General features: G+C 45.1%; 1 protein-coding gene across 8 annotated transcripts in view; it reads left to right on the forward strand.

Annotated features, from left to right (window-relative positions):
- The window catches only part of LOC132396101 (multidrug and toxin extrusion protein 1-like), a 102,665-nt gene that overhangs the window by 54,060 nt on the left and 29,000 nt on the right, over positions 1-19,605 (forward strand). For all 8 annotated transcript variants that reach the window (XM_059973535.1, XM_059973536.1, XM_059973537.1 and 5 more), the window contains 3 exons: positions 5,979-6,021; positions 11,164-11,208; positions 18,215-18,312. In XM_059973535.1, coding sequence (XP_059829518.1) covers positions 5,979-6,021; positions 11,164-11,208; positions 18,215-18,312 — 186 coding nt within the window. The remainder of the gene's footprint in view (positions 1-5,978; positions 6,022-11,163; positions 11,209-18,214; positions 18,313-19,605) is intronic.

Genomic DNA, 19,605 nt, shown 5'->3' on the forward strand with positions numbered 1-19,605 from the left:
ACCCATTCACTGCTACCCTTTGCTTTCTATCTGCCAACCAGTTTTCTATCCATGTTGAAACCCTGCCCCCAATGCCATGAGCTCTGATTTTACTCACCAATCTCCTATGTGGCACCTTATCGAATGCCTTCTGAAAATCTAGGTACACAACATCTACTGGCTTACCCTCGTCTAACATCCTTGTTACACCCTCAAAAAACTCCAACAGCTTAGTCAAGCATGATTTGCCCTTGGTAAATCCATGCTGGCTCGGCCTAATCCTATTTCTGCCATCTAGATGTGCCACTATTTCGTCCTTAATAATGGACTCAAGCATCTTCCCCACGACTGACGTTAGGCTAACAGGGCGATAGTTCTCCGTTTTCTCCTTCCCTCCCTTCTTGAAAAGTGGGACAACATTAGCCACTCTCCAATCTTCAGGAACTGATCCTGAATCTAAGGAACATTGGAAAATGATTACCAATGCATCCGCAATTTCCTGAGCCACCTCTTATAGAACCCTCGGATGCAGACCATCTGGACCCGGGGATTTATTAGCCTTCAGTCCTACCAGTCTACTCATCACAGTTTCTTTCCTAATGTCAATCTGTCTCAATTCCTCTGATATCTTATGACCCTGCCCATCCATACATCTGGGAGATTGCTTGTGTCCTCCCTGGTGAAGACAGATCTAAAGTATGCATTAAATTCTGTTGCCATTTCCCTGTTTCCCATAACAATTTCTCCCAATTCATTCTTCAAGGGGCCAACATTGTTCTTAACTATCTTCTTTCTCTTCACATAGCTAAAAAAGCTTTTGCTATCCCCTTTTATATTCCTGGCTAGACTGAGCTCATACCTGATTTTTTCTCTCCGTATTGCTTTTTTAGTTAAGATCTGCTGTTCCTTAAAACTTTCCCAATCATCTGTATTCCCACTCATCTTAGCCCTGTCATACTTCTTTTTCTTTAATGCTATACAATCTCTGACTTCCTTTGTCAACCACTGTGGCCCCTTCCCCCTCTTTGAATCCTTCCTTCTCATTGGAATGAACTGCATTTGCATCTTTTGTATTATGCCCAAGAATATCTGCCACTGCTGATCCACTGTCTTTCCTGCCAGGGCATCCGCCCATTTAACTTTGGCCAGCTCTTCCCTCATGGCTCCGTAGTCTCCTTTATTTAATTGCAACACTGGGACAGAGATGAGGAGGAACTGCTTTTCCCAGAGACTGGTGAATCTGTGGACTTTTTTGCCCAATAAAGCAGTGCAGGCTATGTCAGTAAATATATTTAAGACAGGGTTGGATAGATTTTTTCATAGTAAGGGAATTAAGGGTTATGGGGAAAAAGCAGGTGGGTGGAGATCAGCCATGATCATATTGAATTGTGGAGCAGGCTCAACGGGCCAGATGGCCGACTCCTGCCCCTATTTCTTATGTTCTTCTGCTAATCCAGACAGATCATACCATCCTTAATTACATTGAGGGAGTAAAAAGCAAACATAATGCAGAGTATAGTGTTATAGTCACAGAGAGAGTAGAGTGTCACTAGACCAATAAAGTGCAAGGGTATGGGGAGAGACTGGGAAGATGAGCTTGAGCCATGATAGTATTGAAGAATGGAGCAATGCCCTTTTCCCTCTCCTATTGTCTATGAGTTTCTCTACTCAGAGTGCTGTGAGTTATCTACCCCAGAGAACTGTGGACGTCAAGCCTTTCGGTATATTCCAGGCTGAGCTGGACTTTGGACTAGGGAGGGGTCAACGGTTTTGGGATCAGACTGACAAATAAACTAAGGCTGTAGGTCAGATGGACTATGATTTTATTTAATGGAAAAGTAGTGGAAGGCTGACTCCTTAGTTCTATGAAGAGACACAGATCTCTCCAGAAATCTCACCAAGTAACACAGATCTCTCCAAAAACCCTGTGAAGGGACATGGATCTCCCCAACAATCCCACAAAGAGACACAGATCTCCCCAACAATTCAACAATGAGATACGAATATCCCCAACAATCCCACGAGGAAACGCAGATCTCCCTAATAATCCGGCGAGGAAAGGGGGATCTCCCCAATAATCCCCTGAGGAAACGCAAATCTCCCCAACAATCCCACAAAGAGACACAGATCTCCACAACAATTCAACAATGAGACACGAATATCCCCAACAATCCCACGAGGAAACGCAGATCTCCCTAATAATCCGGCGAGGAAAGGGGGATCTCCCCAATAATCCCGTGAGGAAAGGGGGATCTCCCCAACAATCCCGTGAGGAAAGGGGGATCTCCCCAACAATCCCCTGAGGAAACGCGGATCTCCCCAACAATCCCCTGAGGAAAGGGGGATCTCCCCAATAATCCCGTGAGGAAAGGGGGATCTCCCCAACAATCCCCTGAGGAAAGGGGGATCTCCCCAATAATCCTGTGAGGAAACACGGATCTCCCCAACAATCCCCTGAGGAAAGGGGGATCTCCCCAATAATCCCATGAGGAAATGCGGATCTCCCCAACAATCCCCTGAGGAAAGGGGGATCTCCCCAACAATCCCACGAGGAAACGCAGATCTCCCCAATAATCCCCTGAGGAAATGCGGATCTCCCCAATAATCCCGTGAGGAAAGGGGGATCTCCCCAACAATCCCGTGAGGAAAGGGGGATCTCCCCAATAATCCCGTGAGGAAACGCAGATCTCCCCAATAATCCCGTGAGGAAAGGGGGATCTCCCCAACAATCCCACGAGAAAACGCAGATCTCCCCAACAATCCCACGAGAAAACGCAAATCTCCCCAACAATCCCACAAAGAGACACAGATCTCCACAACAATTCAACAATGAGACACGAATATTCCCAACAATCCCACGAGGAAACGCAGATCTCCCTAATAATCCGGCGAGGAAAGGGGGATCTCCCCAATAATCCCGTGAGGAAAGGGGGATCTCCCCAACAATCCCGTGAGGAAAGGGGGATCTCCCCAACAATCCCCTGAGGAAACGCGGATCTCCCCAACAATCCCCTGAGGAAAGGGGGATCTCCCCAATAATCCCGTGAGGAAAGGGGGATCTCCCCAACAATCCCCTGAGGAAAGGGGGATCTCCCCAATAATCCTGTGAGGAAACACGGATCTCCCCAACAATCCCCTGAGGAAAGGGGGATCTCCCCAATAATCCCATGAGGAAATGCGGATCTCCCCAATAGTCCCCTGAGGAAATGCGGATCTCCCCAATAATCCCGTGAGGAAAGGGGGATCTCCCCAACAATCCCGTGAGGAAAGGGGGATCTCCCCAATAATCCCGTGAGGAAACGCAGATCTCCCCAATAATCCCGTGAGGAAAGGGGGATCTCCCCAACAATCCCACGAGAAAACACAGATCTCCCCAACAATCCCACGAGGAAAGGGGGATCTCCCCGACAATCCCACGAGGAAAGGGGGATCTCCCCAACAATCCCGTGAGGAAACGCGGATCTCACCAACAATCCCACGAGGAAAGGGGGATCTCCCCAACAATCCCACGAGGAAAGGGGGATCTCCCCAACAATCCCATGAGGAAAGGGGGATCTCCCCAATCATCCCGTGAGGAAAGGGGGATCTCCCCAACAATCCCGTGAGAAAACGCCGATCTCCCCAACAATCCCACGAGGAAAGGGGGATCTCCCCAACAATCCCACGAGGAAACGCGGATCTCCCCAACAATCCCATGAGGAAAGGGGGATCTCCCCAATAATCCCGTGAGGAAAGGGGGATCTCCCCAACAATCCCGTGAGGAAAGGGGGATCTCCCCAACAATCCCACGAGGAAAGGGGGATCTCCCCAGTAATCCCGTGAGGAAACGTGGATCTCACCAACAATCCCCTGAGGAAAGGGGGATCTCCCCAGTAATCCCGTGAGGAAACGCGGATCTCACCAACAATCTCAAAGCCATAAATATCAGCCAGTCACCATTAAGCCCAATAGAAAATTTAGGTGAAGCCAAAAAGCAGAGGAACTATAGAAGGAGAAGTATAAGGGGAAGAATTGAGGAAGAAAGGGGTAGAAGAGCATTGTGGTGGGAGACGGGTGAGGAGAGAGACACACAGATTCCAATCCCAATTTATTTATCAATTGTACAGAACTTTGGAGATTATGTGGATATAGATTTGGATCAGTAAAGTGGGGCTGAGGTCAATGTGATTTTTCTGAATGGCAGGGCAGGTGTGAGGGAAAAATGACTTACTACAGTCACTAGTTCTTGATCAAACTGTCCTGTGCTTGTACTGTCGGTCTGGTGTAGACCAGTAACTTGTTCCATGGTGTTCTTGGGAATAATAAAAGGAAGTAAATCAAAGATTTAAAACAGAAGAATAGAAAGAGTTGTAAATCAATTAAGTAAATCCTCCTTAAAGGCCTGCCTCCCTCTGGGACAGTCACTTCAAGCAAAGGAATCCATCGCAGCTGTTCATAGTTATCATCAGTTGCTACCCCCTCACGGGTTGTTTAAGGTCAAGCGTGGGTCAGTAATTCTCCTGGCCTGGCCTGGCAACTTGTACGACCAGGCTGGGATCTGAATGTACCTTGTATAGCGAAGCGAGGTGGATTGACAACACCACCTGCAACATGAACCGGCTGATCTTGTCTGGAGCTTCATGTCCGTAAGGAGCTGGGCACCAGCTGTTGCTTTTGGCTTCTGTTCACTTGTTTGCTGGAAGTATATTTGCGACTGACTTCTAATCAGGAAATGTGAATAATATTTATTTGCTGGTTTTGTGCAGTAGGTCCTGTCTAACCAATCTTGTAAAGTTTTGTGAAGCGGCTGCCAGGGTAGATGATGAAGGAAAGGCAGTGGACATTGTCTACATGGACTTCAGCAAAGTCTTTGACAAAGTCCCACATGGGAGGCTAGTCCAGAGGTCATGGGTTAGGGGTAAAATATTTCAGGGGGATGTGAAGGGGATCTTCTTCACTCTGAGAATGTGGATGAGTTGCCAGCCTGTGTAGTTGGGGGGGGGGGTGTTCAATTGCAACACTTAAGAAGTGTTTGGATAGGTATGTTACATGGATGGCAGGGGTGTGGAGAATTATGGTCTAGGTCGATGGACTAGGTAGAACAACTGTTTGATGTGGACTAGATGGGCTGAAGGGCTTGTTTCTGTGTTATAGTGCTCTATATTAATTGTGTTAACTGAAGATTTTTATCATTTGTACACCCTCACAGAATCATGCCATTGGTTCTTGGACTTGAGATTTGTTCTTTCACTTCTTCTTGAATGAAATCTGCCTCTACATAGAATGTAGAGCAGTACAGCACAGTACAGATCCTAAGGCCCACAATGTTGTGTCAATCTTTTAACCTACTCTAAGATCAATTTACCCCTTCCCTCCCATGTAGCCCTCTATTTCTGTATCATCCATCTGCTTATCTAAGAGTCTCTTAAATATTCCTAATGTATCTACTTCTACCACCACCTCGACAGCACGTTCCACCACCTAGCACCCTCTGTATAAAACAAAAACTACCTCTGACCCTCTCCCTCCGACTCTGTACTTTCCTGCAAACATCTTAAAATTATGTCCTCTTCTAGGAGCCATTTCTACCCTTGGAAAATGTCTCTGGCTGTCCATTCTATGCTTCTTAACGTCTTGTACATCAATATCAAGTCACCTCTCATCCTCCTTCACTCCCAAAGAGAAAAGCCCTAGCTCGCTCAACCTTTCCTCATAAGGCTTGCTCTCTAATCCAGGCAGCATCCTGCTAAACCCCCTCTGCACCCTCTCTAACGCTTCCACATCCTTCTTATAATGAGGTGACCAGAACTGAACACAATTCTCCCATTGCGGCCAAACCAGAGCTTTGTAGTGCTGTAACTTTACCTTACTGAACTCAATCTCCTAACTAACGAAGGCCAAGACTCCGTAGAGCTTGCTAACCACCCAATCCGCTGTCAACTGTGTCTGATCTGTGAGTTGGGACTGTTACTGTCGAGGACCATCCACTTATTTGCTTCCTCTTGTTGACTTTCTTCCAGGTTGGCACAGACCTATGTGTGGATATTTATCCCTGGTCTTCCGGTAAGAAGTTTGTTGCTGTAGCACCAGTGTCTTAGCAAAATGGTCAGTGTAAATTGTGCGTGTAGGAAGAGTTACACAGAACTTCCTTTTGGAGCTTCCGATAGTCACCCACCTAGTGGGCATTGATGCCCCTAGCCTGAGTTTAGTGCCCAATGTGGGCTGCCTGCCACAGTGTGTTGGAATGTTCTTCATCAGTCCATCATGCCCTCACTAGCCATCAAGCACCCACTCATAAAGCAATACTGCAGATACGGGCCATTCAGCCCAACAAACACATGCCAGCCACCATGCCCACTCAGCTAGTTTCATGCTCATCTCATTTTTGTTTTGACCCACATTCCCATGTCCACTTCCTGCTACTACCATCCAAACCTTATTACCCTACAACCAACAGGCTCTTGAACTAGAGGGGATAACTTCATTCACCTCAACTCTGAACTGATTTCACAACCTACAGACTCACTTTCAAGGGCTCTAAAAAGATTTATGTTCTTGGTGTTATTATTTTTGATTTTCATGTTTTGCCTTTTGCGCAATGTTTGTTTGTCAGTCTTTGTGTGTTTATGTATAGCTTTTTGGCAAATTTTATTGTGTCTCTTTTTTTTATTGTAAATGCCAGCAAGAAGATGAATCTCAAGTTAGCAAATGGTAACAAAAGCACACTTTGATAATAAATTTACACCATATGACATAGGAGCAAAATTAAGCCATTCGGCCCATCGAGTCAGCTCCGCCATTCCATCATGGCTGATTTATTATCCCTCTCAACCCCATTTCCTTGCCTTCTCCCTGTAACCTTTGACACTCTTACTAATCAAGAACTATCAGCCTCTACTCTAAATATACCCAATTATTCTCATTATAAACATGATTTCTCAGCTCAAGCTGGTAAAACCTGAGGTGCAAGCATAGCCAAGTGCACTCATTTCTCATTTGCAAGGAACTTTCAGACTATTCTAGTGGTGTTTAGTATTGTGGCTTTCTAAAAAATTGCACAGATATTGTTGTGTAGCCATAATTGTTGTATGTTATTGTGTAGTGCCTTTGGAATGATACCATTTGGAGATATTACTATCGGGACAATGTATACTTTGTCCACGTTCCAAAGTGTCTCAATTTCCTCTTTTAATTCAGCATATTTCTGCTGTTGTTCACTTATTGATTTCTGTAAGCTATGTGTGTTTGGAATGGCTACATCTATTAAGTTACTCATGCTTGTTTATCCTGTGTTATTATATCAGAACGGCTATTATGGATTTTCCATCTGTAATAACCAATCAGTCATAATGTAATCTTTTGGCATTCTGACTCTGGATCAGGCTTGTATTTATAGTAAGGTATGATTTCTTTTATGAGTATGGAGTTTAAAACAAGATTTTGGTGAACGACATTTGCCACTTGAATGTGCCCGTGTATTATTATTTTTTATATTATTGCTGTGACCATGGACAAAGTCACAGAGAGATACAGCTGATAGATACAAAAGTCTTTATTCAGGACACACACAAGCTGACAGCCTTTGGGGTCACGAGAGAGAGAGAGAGAGAGAGAGCGAGAGAGAGAGAGACTCCCCGATCCAACATTACAGCACATTTTTGGATGTTAAAGAACAAAGGTAACAGGACAATTTCTATAGTTTTACAATGCTTCTTTTGAGTTGCATAGAACTTTTCAAATGCCTGGGTCTTCCCACCAATGCATCCAAAATGAGTGTTGATTACTGTGGTTTTTGAATCATATTCACACAATGAGATGTTGAATGCATTCATGCATATGCAGATATCTCAAGCCAATTGAATACTTCCTGCATTTTAAGTTCAATCTACAATCCATATTCAGATCTGAATGTTGGTTGCTGTTGAGATTAATATTTGCTATATACCTAACTCCTCAATACACCCTAACAATCATTATTATAAGTATTTACTTTGAACGATTCCCCACAGATTCTATGCATCACCTATATGTTTTTGGGATGTAAGAGAACCTGGGGGAGTGTGGGGGCCTATTCAATCACAGGGAGAACGTGCAAACTCCACAAAGCCAGTTCCTATGGTCAGAACTGAACCTGCGTCACTGTGAGGCAGAGGCTCTACCAGCTGCGCCACTCCCTTCCTGGTGGGCTTGAAGAGCAACGCTTATTCAGTTCAGAAGGGGCATCACCCAGTTTCTGACGTTAACCGCAGTTCACAGGGTAATGGCCCCACCCCTGGGTCAGAGAGCTGTCACTGCCTGTTCAGTAACTGCAGACTTGAGCAGGGGAATCTAAGCTGGTACAGCACTGCCGTTCCTTGAATGAGATATTCAAGAGGTGGCTCACCTGCCCACTCAGGTTGAGAATTCCCAGGACTGTTCTGAAGATTTGCACAGTTGCATATTTAATATTTCAGTTTATATATAAAACTTTCTTACTGCCTGTTACTCCACTGGCAACAATGGAATCCATCCCTGGTGGTGTTCAGGCCTTCCTTCGTCATGTCAGTAGCTTCCTCTCGGTTTTCACCTCTGTCAGTCACGCAATTCCCGGGTGGAGACTCAGGAATACCGTCACACTCGGATGCAGAAGGACTCTTCGTTGCTGTTCCCGTAACAATTTTGTTTTAACAGTCAGGGTTGTTGGCCCTAAGCCAAGCCGCTGAACCTGGAAGACCGGTGCACCCCTCTTGGTCTGGCCTCTTACCCTTTGATCTGTTTGGCATGGGTGACCCTACCAAAAGCCAATTAGCATAAAGCCCCGACTCCAGCCAACATGGCTCTCTGGGCAATTGAGGCACGCAAACCTTCAAACCACAACAAGGTTGTGGTCCTCTTGGAGCTATATTTGAATAATCCTGTATATATGTTGATTGATTAAGCATTCGCGTTGGTTTAAATAATTATTGGTTATATGTAAAAATACACTAATTGCATATGTCATCATGCTACCACGTGATACGTGCACGCCTCGCTTAAAGTAAATGAATTACTCCCGCATTCTTCCGATTCCAGTGTTTTATTTGAATTAATTTAATGTTTTAAAGTTACAAAACATAACACATACTGTCCGTTCCAAACACACCAGAGTTTTTGCAGGTGCTGGAGAGCCAGAGGAACTCTTCAGGGCAGGCGGTATCAATGGAAGGGAATAAATAGTTGACTTTCAGGCTGAGACCTTTCATCAGGAGAGTTTTGGCCTGAAACCTCGACTGTTTTTCCCCTCTGTAGATGCTGCCTGATCTGCATTTTGTGTGTGTGTAACTCTACCTTTCCCAGTGTTTCTCAGGGTCAGTATCAATATCTCACCCCTCACCAGGACAGGTTACCTGCTCATAATCCCAGCACTGTGCATGCGTGCGTGCGTCCGTCCAGATTCCAGCATCTGAAGACTCTTGCGTCTCCAAGGCTTTAAGTGCTCTTTGCCTATTTTAAAAAGGACAGTGCTACCAGCAAGGACGACAAGTCTGCCTGGAAATAGGATTGGCAAAAATGGCCATCAGAGAGTTAACTGAAATGTACTCTTCCCGAGTCTGATGCTGCAAACCTCCACTTGGTGTCAAGAACAGTCATCTACGGTCCTGCACCTGCTGTAATTCCATCTGACTGGTCTCTCAAACACTCGTTATGGATCGGTATACATGCATTGAGTGTTAACTGGGAAGGACATAGATACCATCAGTGGCCACTCTGTTCGGACCTCCTATATCTAATAAAGTAGCCACTGTGTGAACGTTTCTGGTTTGCTGCTGTAGCCCATCCACTTCGAGGTTCGATGTGTTGTGTATTCAGAGATGTTCCTCTGCACACCACCATTGTAATGCGTGGTCAGTTGAGTTATTGTCGCCTTCCTATCAGCTTGAACCAGTCTGACCGTTCTCCACTTCCCCCTCCCACTAACAACACATTTTCACCCACAGAACTGCTGCTCGCTGGATATATTTTTTTGTTTTTTGCACCACTCGCTGTAAACACTAGAGAGTGCTGTGTGTGAAAATCCCAGGAGATCAGCAGTTTCTGAGATACTCAAACCACCCCATCTGGCACCAACAATCATTCCATGGTCAAAATCACTTAGATCACATTTCTTCACCATTCTGATGTTTAATCTGAACAAAAATGAACCTCTTGATCATGTCTGCTGCTTTTATGCATTGCTGCCACTTGATTGGCTGATTAGATACTTGTATTAACAAGCATGAGTATCCAATAAAGTGATGACTTGAGAATATATCTAAAAATGACAAACATACAAGAAAATAACAGATACCCTTCCCTAGAATGATAATCATTTAGCCTCTTAGTTATTACTGTTATTAGCATTGAATACATATATTATTCAATTGTCTGGATTTAATTTCCCCAGCTCTCTCTAGGTTTATTTAGTATAGGCTCCGGATCGTTAAACTAGTTGCCCTGAAGCTGAGAATGATTTGACCAGACCTTGGCACAGGACCTACCATAACAGAAGGTAGAAGGCTAAAGTGGCGGAGTTCAGTACATTACGGAAACCAGCCTCTCCTCTATGGTCTCTCTATATTACTCAGTAAATCAGCCAGCATAATTGAAGCGCCTGCTGGGCATTTTCTCTTCTCCCCTGTCCCATTGGGTAGGAGATGCAAAAGCCTGAAAACACATACCACCAGGCTCAAGGACAACTTCTATCCTGCTATAATAAGACTATTCAATACGACAAGATGGACTCTCGACCTCACAATCTACCTCGTTATTATTTTGCACTTTGTTATCCTGTACTGCACATTCTGTGTAGCTGTTACACTTTATTCTGCACTGTTACTGTTTCACCTTGCACTCCCTCAAAGCACTGTGTAATGATTTGATCTGTATCAATGGTACACAAGACAAGGTTTTCGCTGCATCTCGGTACATGTGATGATAATAAACAAATTCCAAGTGCCAATACCAATCCCTGTTTGAGGACAGGCTTGCAGAAGGGCAGGGAGAGTGCGAGGGGTCAGTCAACCTTGTATTTTGGCTGGCTTACCAACTTGAACTCTTAAGTCAGTTGGTTCAGAGGGACATGAAGCAGTTCACAGGTCAGACTCCAACTCTGTAGAGAAATATGACCTCTGCTTCATTTCTGTCTCAATACTGACCACTGTTCCATTGGCTTTCCCACCTCTTACCCTCTGTTTTTTTTTGTTGCAGGCAACCTTTCTGTATCAGCTGGAGATCCGATACCTTCAGAATCAGGTACCATCATCCATCACCAGCTTTGAGTTTGGCCGATGTGGCTGATTTCAGTGATTGAAAAGGAAATGCTGGTGATACTCAGCACGTCAAGCAGCTTCCGGGGAGAGAGAAGTGCAGCTGACATTTCACGTCAACAACCTTTCATTAGAATCTGGAAAAGTTGCAAACCACCATTTTTTCCATCTCAGAGAAGGGAGAGGAGTGGGGAGTACAAAAGGGTTAGAATGAAGGTCAAGAGTCTGAGAGATAGAAGTGATGATGGTGCTGGAGAGAGGATACAGTGAGAGCTTGTTTAACGGAGTTGGAGGAGCTGATAGGGACAGACGAGACTGGATTTGGAGGCATCACTGAGGAGGATCACTAGGTTGATTCTGGAGATGAGGGGTACAGCCTTTGGGACTATACTGACAGGAATTCAGAAGAATGAGAGGAGATCTTGGACAAAGGTAAAAAATTATGAAAGGGATACATAGGATAGAGGCAGGAAAGTTGTTTTTTACTGGTAGGTGAGACCAGAACCAGGGGACCTAAGGTCAAGATTCGGGGGAGTAGATTTAGGATGGAGGTGAGGATGAACTGCTTTTCCCAGAGAGTGGTGAATCTGTGGAAAAAGTCTCTATCTATCCCTCTTTATTGTCACCTCTCATCTTCCTTCACTCCAAAGAGGAAAGCCCTTGCTCACTTAGTCTATCCTCATAAGACATGCTCTCTAATCCTGGTAGACTCTCTGCCCAGGGAAGCAGTAGAGGCTACCTCATTAAACATATTTAAGACACAGTTAGATTTTTATGTAGCAGGGGAATGAGGAGTTATGGGGATAAAAGGCAGGTAGATGGAGTTGAGCACAGCCAGATCAGCCATGATCGTATCGAATGGTGGAGCTGGTTCAACAGGTCACCGACTCCTGCCTCCTATTTCTTATATTCTTAGGTTTTTTTGTGAAAGATTTTAAAATATTGACACCGGAACCCTGAGATAGAATACAGTACTGGCTTGGTATGATACCATCCAGAACAACTGGCTATCTGACGTCTTTTGAGTTCAGGTGACTGTCATGGGTCTAGTTGGAGTAACATGCAGAGTATTGGTCATATTTGGAACAGTATTGGAGGCTGGAGACAAAGTAGTCTTCCTTTTGGTTGGAAAACAAGGAGCGGCAATATAGAATGAAGGATACTGTTCTAAGAAGGATGTAAAGGCAGAGAGAGAAATCAGTGAAGAAGGCAGGGAAGACTGAAAAAGCACTTCAAGTTTTGTGTCGTCATAAAAAGGGTATAAATGCAATGAAAATTAGATTTATGCGGCAGCAGCACAGTGCATTATAAACTTGACATAAATTAACATGCATTAACATGAATTGTACATAATAAACCGGTGCGACAAATATACAACAAAATAAACATAACAAGCATGAATGCAAAATTGAGAGAGCTAAAAAGAACTGTGGTCTGAGGTAGCAGCTAAAGAGGCATACAAAATTCTAGACTTTGGTTGCTGCATTATAGGAAGATGTGAAGGCATTAGAAAAAGTATGAAAGATTGTCAAGAATATTTCCTGGGATTGGGGGATTACAGTTACAAGGAGAGATCAGAGGAATCTGGAATGTTTTCTTTAGAAAAGAAATAGCTGAGGGAGGATTTGATAGAGATATATACAATGGTAATGGGCTGGGATAGAATCAGAATCAGATTTATTATCACTGACTTATTAGGCCATTCAGCCCATCAAGTCTGCTCTGCCATTTGATCATGACTGATCTGTTTTCCCTCTCAACCCCGTTCTCCTGCCTTCTCTCCATAACCTTTGACACTCTTACTAATCAAGAACCTATCAACCTCTGCTTTAAATACACCCGATGACGGCCTCCATAGCCAACTGTGACAATGAGATTCAGCACAGATTCCACAGACTTACCACTCACTGGCTAAAGAAGTTCCTCCTCATCTCTGCTCTGAAAGGACATCCTTGTATTGTGAGGCTGCGCCCTCTGGTCCTAGACTCATCCACTATTGGAAACATCTTCTACACATCCACCCTAACTAGGTCTTTCAATATTCTGTAACTTTCGGTAAGATCCCGCTTCATTCTTCTAAACTCCACTGAATGCAGTCCCAGAGCCATCAAGTGCTCCTCACACATTAACCCTTTCATTCCTGACATGATTCTCATGAACGTCCTCTGGACCTTCCCCTGTGCCAGCACATCCTTTCGCAGATAAGGGCCCCAAAACTGCTGACTATACTCTAAGTGCTGTCTGACCAAGCCCCTATAAGGCCCCAGCATTACATCCTGGCTTTTATATTCTAGTGCTCTGAAAGTTAATGCGAACATTGCATTTGCCTTCCTTACAACGGACTGAACCTGCAACCTAGTTCAGGATTCCTTAATCTTTAGGGAATCCTGCACGAGGACTCCAAAATCCTTTTGCACCTCTGATTTTTGAATTTGTTCCCTGTTTAGAAAATACTCTATACCTTTACTCCTTCCACCAAAGTGCATGGCCATACGAGGGGCGATTGATAAGATTGTGAGCTGTATAACTCATCTCCTTCTACCCGGGGCCATGAACTTATCAATCACCCCTGCTGTGGACCACCTGGAGGTCCAAGATGCTCTTGTTACATGCACGTGCAGTTCAACTCCTTGAGTGATAATGCAGAAAGTTTGAAGTTAATCTCATCTCTGTCTACCTTAGGCCACGAATTTATCAATCACCCCTGCCATGGACCACTTCTACAAAGAAGGGATCCGTTTGCTCCACGACCGCTGGACTAAGTGTGTACATGTAGGAGGGGACTCTGTTGAAAAATAAATGTGCTAGCTTTTCTAAAATTGACTCCTTCTACCTTAGGCCACGAGCTAATCAATTACCCCTCGTACATATCACTACACTGTCCTGTGTAATTTCTTTACCCATTCTCCTAATCTTCCCATGTCCTTCTGCAGACCCCCTGCTTCCTCAGCACCACCTGCCCATCCACCTATCCACAGATGCTGCCCGACCTGCTGAATACCTTCCATCATGCCCCACAGTGCTGCTATTTCCCCCGTCTCCTCTGTTGCTATCATTTCTCTCGGTTACACCTCCTCAAAACAGCTCAGCTGCATTTAACAAGCCTCCACAACCCTCCCTCATGCATCACCAGTACCACTTGTGTCATTCACTTGGCGTCTGTCCAGTCACAGACATTTCCTTCATTCTCCCCGCCCCCTCCCGTTCCCTGCAACTGAATACATGTTTTATTTCCGACAGTGCTTCTCTCTCCAAAGATGCTGCTTGACCTGCTGGGTATTTCTAACCTCTTCAGTTTTAATTTCAGATTTCCCACACCTGTAGCGTTTTGCTTTACTGATTTCAGTGTCTGTTGCTTTAAAACAACTTGTGAAATTCTTCAGTTTCATTTCCCTTGAAGTTCAGCTGCATTCAGGTAGAAGATGCATTTTTAAGTGCTGAGGATGCGTAGCGAGTGGATGTTGAAAGTGGAACCTGTTCCAGGTGGCACGGTGCTGGAGTAGGTTTGCCCCCCACGATTGCCCACACGGTAAGTTCCTGATCTCAGCGGTGCCTTTGCAGGGAGGCAGCGGGCGGAGGCCCGTTGTTTCCCCACGGGGAGAGGAGAGGAAACTAAAGGGCAAAGTAGCCAGGTGTGGGGTTGGAGGGAAGGGAGGCCCCTTCACACCTCAAGCAGTCAGAAGCCCAGAGAGCTGTTCATCTGGCAGAGAAAAGATATCAGGAGCAGACACCAGGCCAAAGTAAATAATCTCACCCATGGACGTGATCACCCTCATTAACTCTATTACACCACCTGCATTTAGGGCAGCAATGAAGGTCTCCATCTTGGGCCGTGTTCAGGGCTTCCTTCATCTTGTCAGTAGCTCAGTTTACACTACTGTCGCTCCTGCAAGTTCTGGGTGGAGATTCAATAATACCATCTTTCTCATCTCTCTCTGTTTCCATAACAATTTTACTTTACCAGTCAGGGGTGTTAGCCCTGGGCTAAACCTCCAAACTTGGAGGATCAGTGGGCCTCTACCCTTTGACCTGTTTGGCATGGGTGACCCTACCAAGAGCCAAAGCATAAAGCCCTGACTCCAGCCAATAGCTCTCTGGGCACACAAGCCTCCACACCAAGACGAGGATGTGGTCCTGTTGGAGGATCCTCATTAACAAGCTGAGTTAATTGCTCTGAGATCAGTGGCTTTTCGTTAGACTGCACTTCACGTGGTACCCCAGTCTACAAAAGGTGTAGACAGTGAACATTCTGATGACTCCACAGGAGCCTCCCGACCTGCTGTGTATTTCCACCAGCCTCTTGTTTTCTTTCAGTGAAGGGTACAGGCCAGCTACGATCTCATTGAAAGGTGGAACCAGCTCGAAGGGCTGAATAATCTTCTGTTCCAGGGTAGCCACTGACACAGTGCAGTGAAGGGCAAACTCTGGAGGAGACAACAGGAAACAATGTAGAAACAGAGAGAAAAAAAAATCTTCCAGGCTCTGATATTTAGTTCCCACATGCTCACTGGAGCAGATTTTCTATTGGCCCATCAGTGATGATCAGCAAGTTATCAGTTGGTGGGGTAGCATTTCATGATGGGCATGGATCTGTCCCAGGTGCAGACCACTCCTGGGATGCTGTTAAGACCAATACAGCCTCTGGGGCCAATCTTCCCTCATAGGACCACAAGCTAAGGTGGAGACATGGGCCGTAGGCAGCAGAGGGAGTGACAGGGTATGTGATAGAGAGAGCGAAGCATTGGAGAAGGAGGGGGAAAGGCAGAGAGGCACATACAGAGGATGAGAGAAAGCACGTACAGAGGCCAAGAGTGGGGTACACACACAGGTTGCACGTAGCGTAACAGGAACATAGGTACAGAATTAATTAACTATACATTAATCATAAGAGAGAATGAAGAGAGGGAGGAAAAAATTCTAACTCTAATGCAAGCACAAGACCTTAAACTACAAAAAGAAAGACACAATCAGAGACAAATCCATGGTCGTGCAAGAGGTGGTCCATAGGCTTCGTTGCTGAGATAGGGTTAGGGTCATACGGGTCAGTTCAAGAAGTGGAAAGTAGCCGTTCCCCCCCATCCTGGTGGTATGGGACATTAGGCTTCTTTACCTCCTGCCCAATGGTAGAATTGAAAAGACTGTTTGGCTCAGATGGTGGAGGTACTTCAAGACAGATGCCTAAAGACCTGATAGCAGTTGTAGGTTTCAGAACCTTAGTGGTCGGTGATTTGGACCTGAAGTGAGATGGAGCAGAGGGTGGCATCACCTCTCGGTATTGAGAATTCCCTCCTTCCATGGGTAATAGCTGGAAATCCACACCACCGATAGAGTCAAGGAGACAATTTACACCTTTGAGCATGGCATAAAACAGGCAATGTAGGTTTACAAATCAGAAGAGACTTATCACTCTAGTGACCCATCTTCCACACTATAACAGAGGCCAAGAAGAGGCAAGCTGATAGGGTTGGTAGGGAGGCATATGCTACATTGCCCTTCATTAGTTGGGGATTCAAGTTCAAGAGCCGCGAGATAATGTTGCAGCTCCATAAAACCCTGGTCAGACCACACTTGGAATATTGTGTTCAGTTTTGGTCACCTCATTACAGGAAAGACGAGGAAGCTTTAGAGAGAGTGCAGAGGAGAGTTGCCGGAATTGCAGACTGGACTAGACGGCATGCCTTATGAGGATAGATTAAGCAAGCTTGGGTCTTTCTCTCGGGGGATGACAGGTGACTTGATATAGATGATGATAGGAGGCATAGATCAAGTGGATAGCCAGAGACTTTTCCCAGGGCAGAAATAGCTAATATGAATGTCATAATTTTAAGATGACTGGAGGGAAATATAGGGAGGGGTGCCAAAGGAATTTTTTTTTATCCAGAGAGTGGTGATTGCATGGAATGAGCTGTCAGGGAGGCAGATACATCGGGGACATTTATGAAACTTGAACACAATGATGATAGAAGAATGGAGGGCTATGCAAGAAGACAGGGTTGGATCATCTTAGAGTAGGTTATGATATTAGCACAACTTTGGCACCAAAGGGCCTTTACTGTGCTGTAATTTTCTATGTTCTAAGACACTATTCAGCCCCTTATTACTATTCCACCATTCAGCTGGATTGTAACCAGGCCCTGCTTCAGAAATACCACATTAGCTGAGGAAAGCTTTGAGAATTCCTAAGGCTGCAAAAGACACAATAGAAATCCAAGTCTTTGTACTGTCTCCCAAATATATCTGGGGATGGAGGCTACTGAAAGAACTTCATTGTTCTGTTTTATGATGCAAAGACAGGTTCCATTACGCCCACATAAGACCATAGGACATAGGAGCAGAATTAGGCCATTCAGCCCATCAAGCCTGCTCCACCATTCCATCATGGCTGATTTATTTTCCCTCAACCCCATTCTCCTACCTTCTCCCTGTAACCTTTGACACCCTGGCTAACCAAGAACCTATCAACCCCTGATTAATATATACCCAGTGATTTGGTTCCACAGCAGTTTGGAGCAATAAATTCCACAGATTCATGACCTTCTGGCTCAAGAAATTCCTCTATTCTAAAGGGATGTCCTTGTATTCTGAGGCTGTGCCCTCTGGTACTAGACTCCTATAGGAAACATCTTCTCCACATCCACTCTAGGCCTTTCAATTCTCGATAGTTTCAGTGAGATCCTCCCCCCCCACCCCACCATTTTTCTAAAGTCCAGTGAGTTTGGTTTGACTGTTGGGCAGCCTAGCCCTTGTGCCTCAGTCATCGCTGCCACTTCATTGTCCTCGAGGAGCCCTTGTGGCCTGATGACAATGCTCCACTGAGCCCTCTCTCCCCCACCACACTGCAGTGCAGCTGAGATCAGCTCAACATGGGAGGGATCGGAACCTGGGGGAACTTCCACACGCTGTGCCACCACGTCACATCCTGGTCGCGGCCTGTCAACTGCCCTCGAAGGCAGTAGCCAGGAGAGTTGACTTCTCTCTCATCTGCCCTCTAGGGGATCACTTTGCCGCAAGTCTTCACAGGTCTCGTGGCCAACATCTTCAATGCCTTGGTAAACTACCTCCTCCTCTACGTGCTGACTCTGGGAGTGCTGTAAGTGTGAAAAGAGGGACTTGACCTCATAACCTCATTACGATCTCGTACTTTATTGTTTACCTGCACTGCAGTTTCTCAGTAGCTGTTACACTTTATTATGCCTTCTGTTACTGTTTTACCTCAGTCAAAATTCAAAATAAACTTATTATGAAAAGAACACGTACGTCTCCATACACAACCCTGAGTTTCATTTTCTTGAGGGCATACTCAACAAATCTAATAACCATAGTAGAATCAATGAAGGACCACACCAACAGGGCGGACAGCCAGTGTGCAAAAGACAACAAACTGTGCAAATTCAAGAAAGAAAAAAAATAAATAATATTAATAAGAAGAATAAATACACGAACAATCAATACTGAGAATGTGATGAAGATTCATTGAAAGTGAGACCATAGGTTGTGGGAAGATTTTAGTGATGGGGTAAATGGAGTGAAGTTATCCCCTGTGGTTCACAAGAGGTAATAACTGTTCCTGAACCTGGTGGTGAGAGTCCTGAGGCTCCTGTAACTGCTTCCTGATGTCAGCAGTGAGAAGAGAGGATTACTTGAGTAGAGGGGTTCCCCGATGATGGATGATGCTTTCCTGCAATGATGCTCCATGTAGATGTGCTCAATGGTGGGGAGCTCAATTGAGGTCTGGGCCGTATCCACTACTTTTTGTAGAGTTTTCCATTCAAGGGCATTGGTGTTTCCATAGTAGGCCACGATGCAGCCAGTCAGTGTACTCTCCACCACACATCTACAGAGGCTTGTCAAAGTCTGAACTGTCATGCCAAATCTTTGCAGATTGCTAAGGAAGTACAGGGGGTGCCATGCTTTCTTCGTAATTGCACTTGCATACTGGGTGCAGGACAGGTCCTCTGAAATGATAACACTGAGGAATTTAAAGTTGCTAATCCTCCACCCCAATGAACTGTGTGATTCATTTATCTGTATGAAGATTATGCAAGACCAAGGTACATGTGACGATAATAAAGCAATTCCCATTCCAGTTCCCAGTACACCTACGCTCACTTAAAGATGCCAAACCTGTAACCCAGAATCAGGTTTATTATTACTGACATGTGTTGTGAAATTTGTTGTCTTGTGACACCACTGCAATGCAAAGACACGGGAAGTGCTGTAAGTTATAATAATTTATGTTGTATAAGTTATACAGTGCAGCGATTGATGTCACAGTGATTGGGGTTCAATTCTTGCATCTGCCTGTAAAGTGTTTGTACGTCCTCCCCGCGACGGAGTGGGTTTCCTCCGCATGACCTGGTTTCCTCCCAGAGTCCGAAGGTGG

Source organism: Hypanus sabinus, chromosome 6, assembly GCF_030144855.1.
Source record: "Hypanus sabinus isolate sHypSab1 chromosome 6, sHypSab1.hap1, whole genome shotgun sequence".
NCBI classification, from domain to species: Eukaryota; Metazoa; Chordata; class Chondrichthyes; order Myliobatiformes; family Dasyatidae; genus Hypanus; species Hypanus sabinus.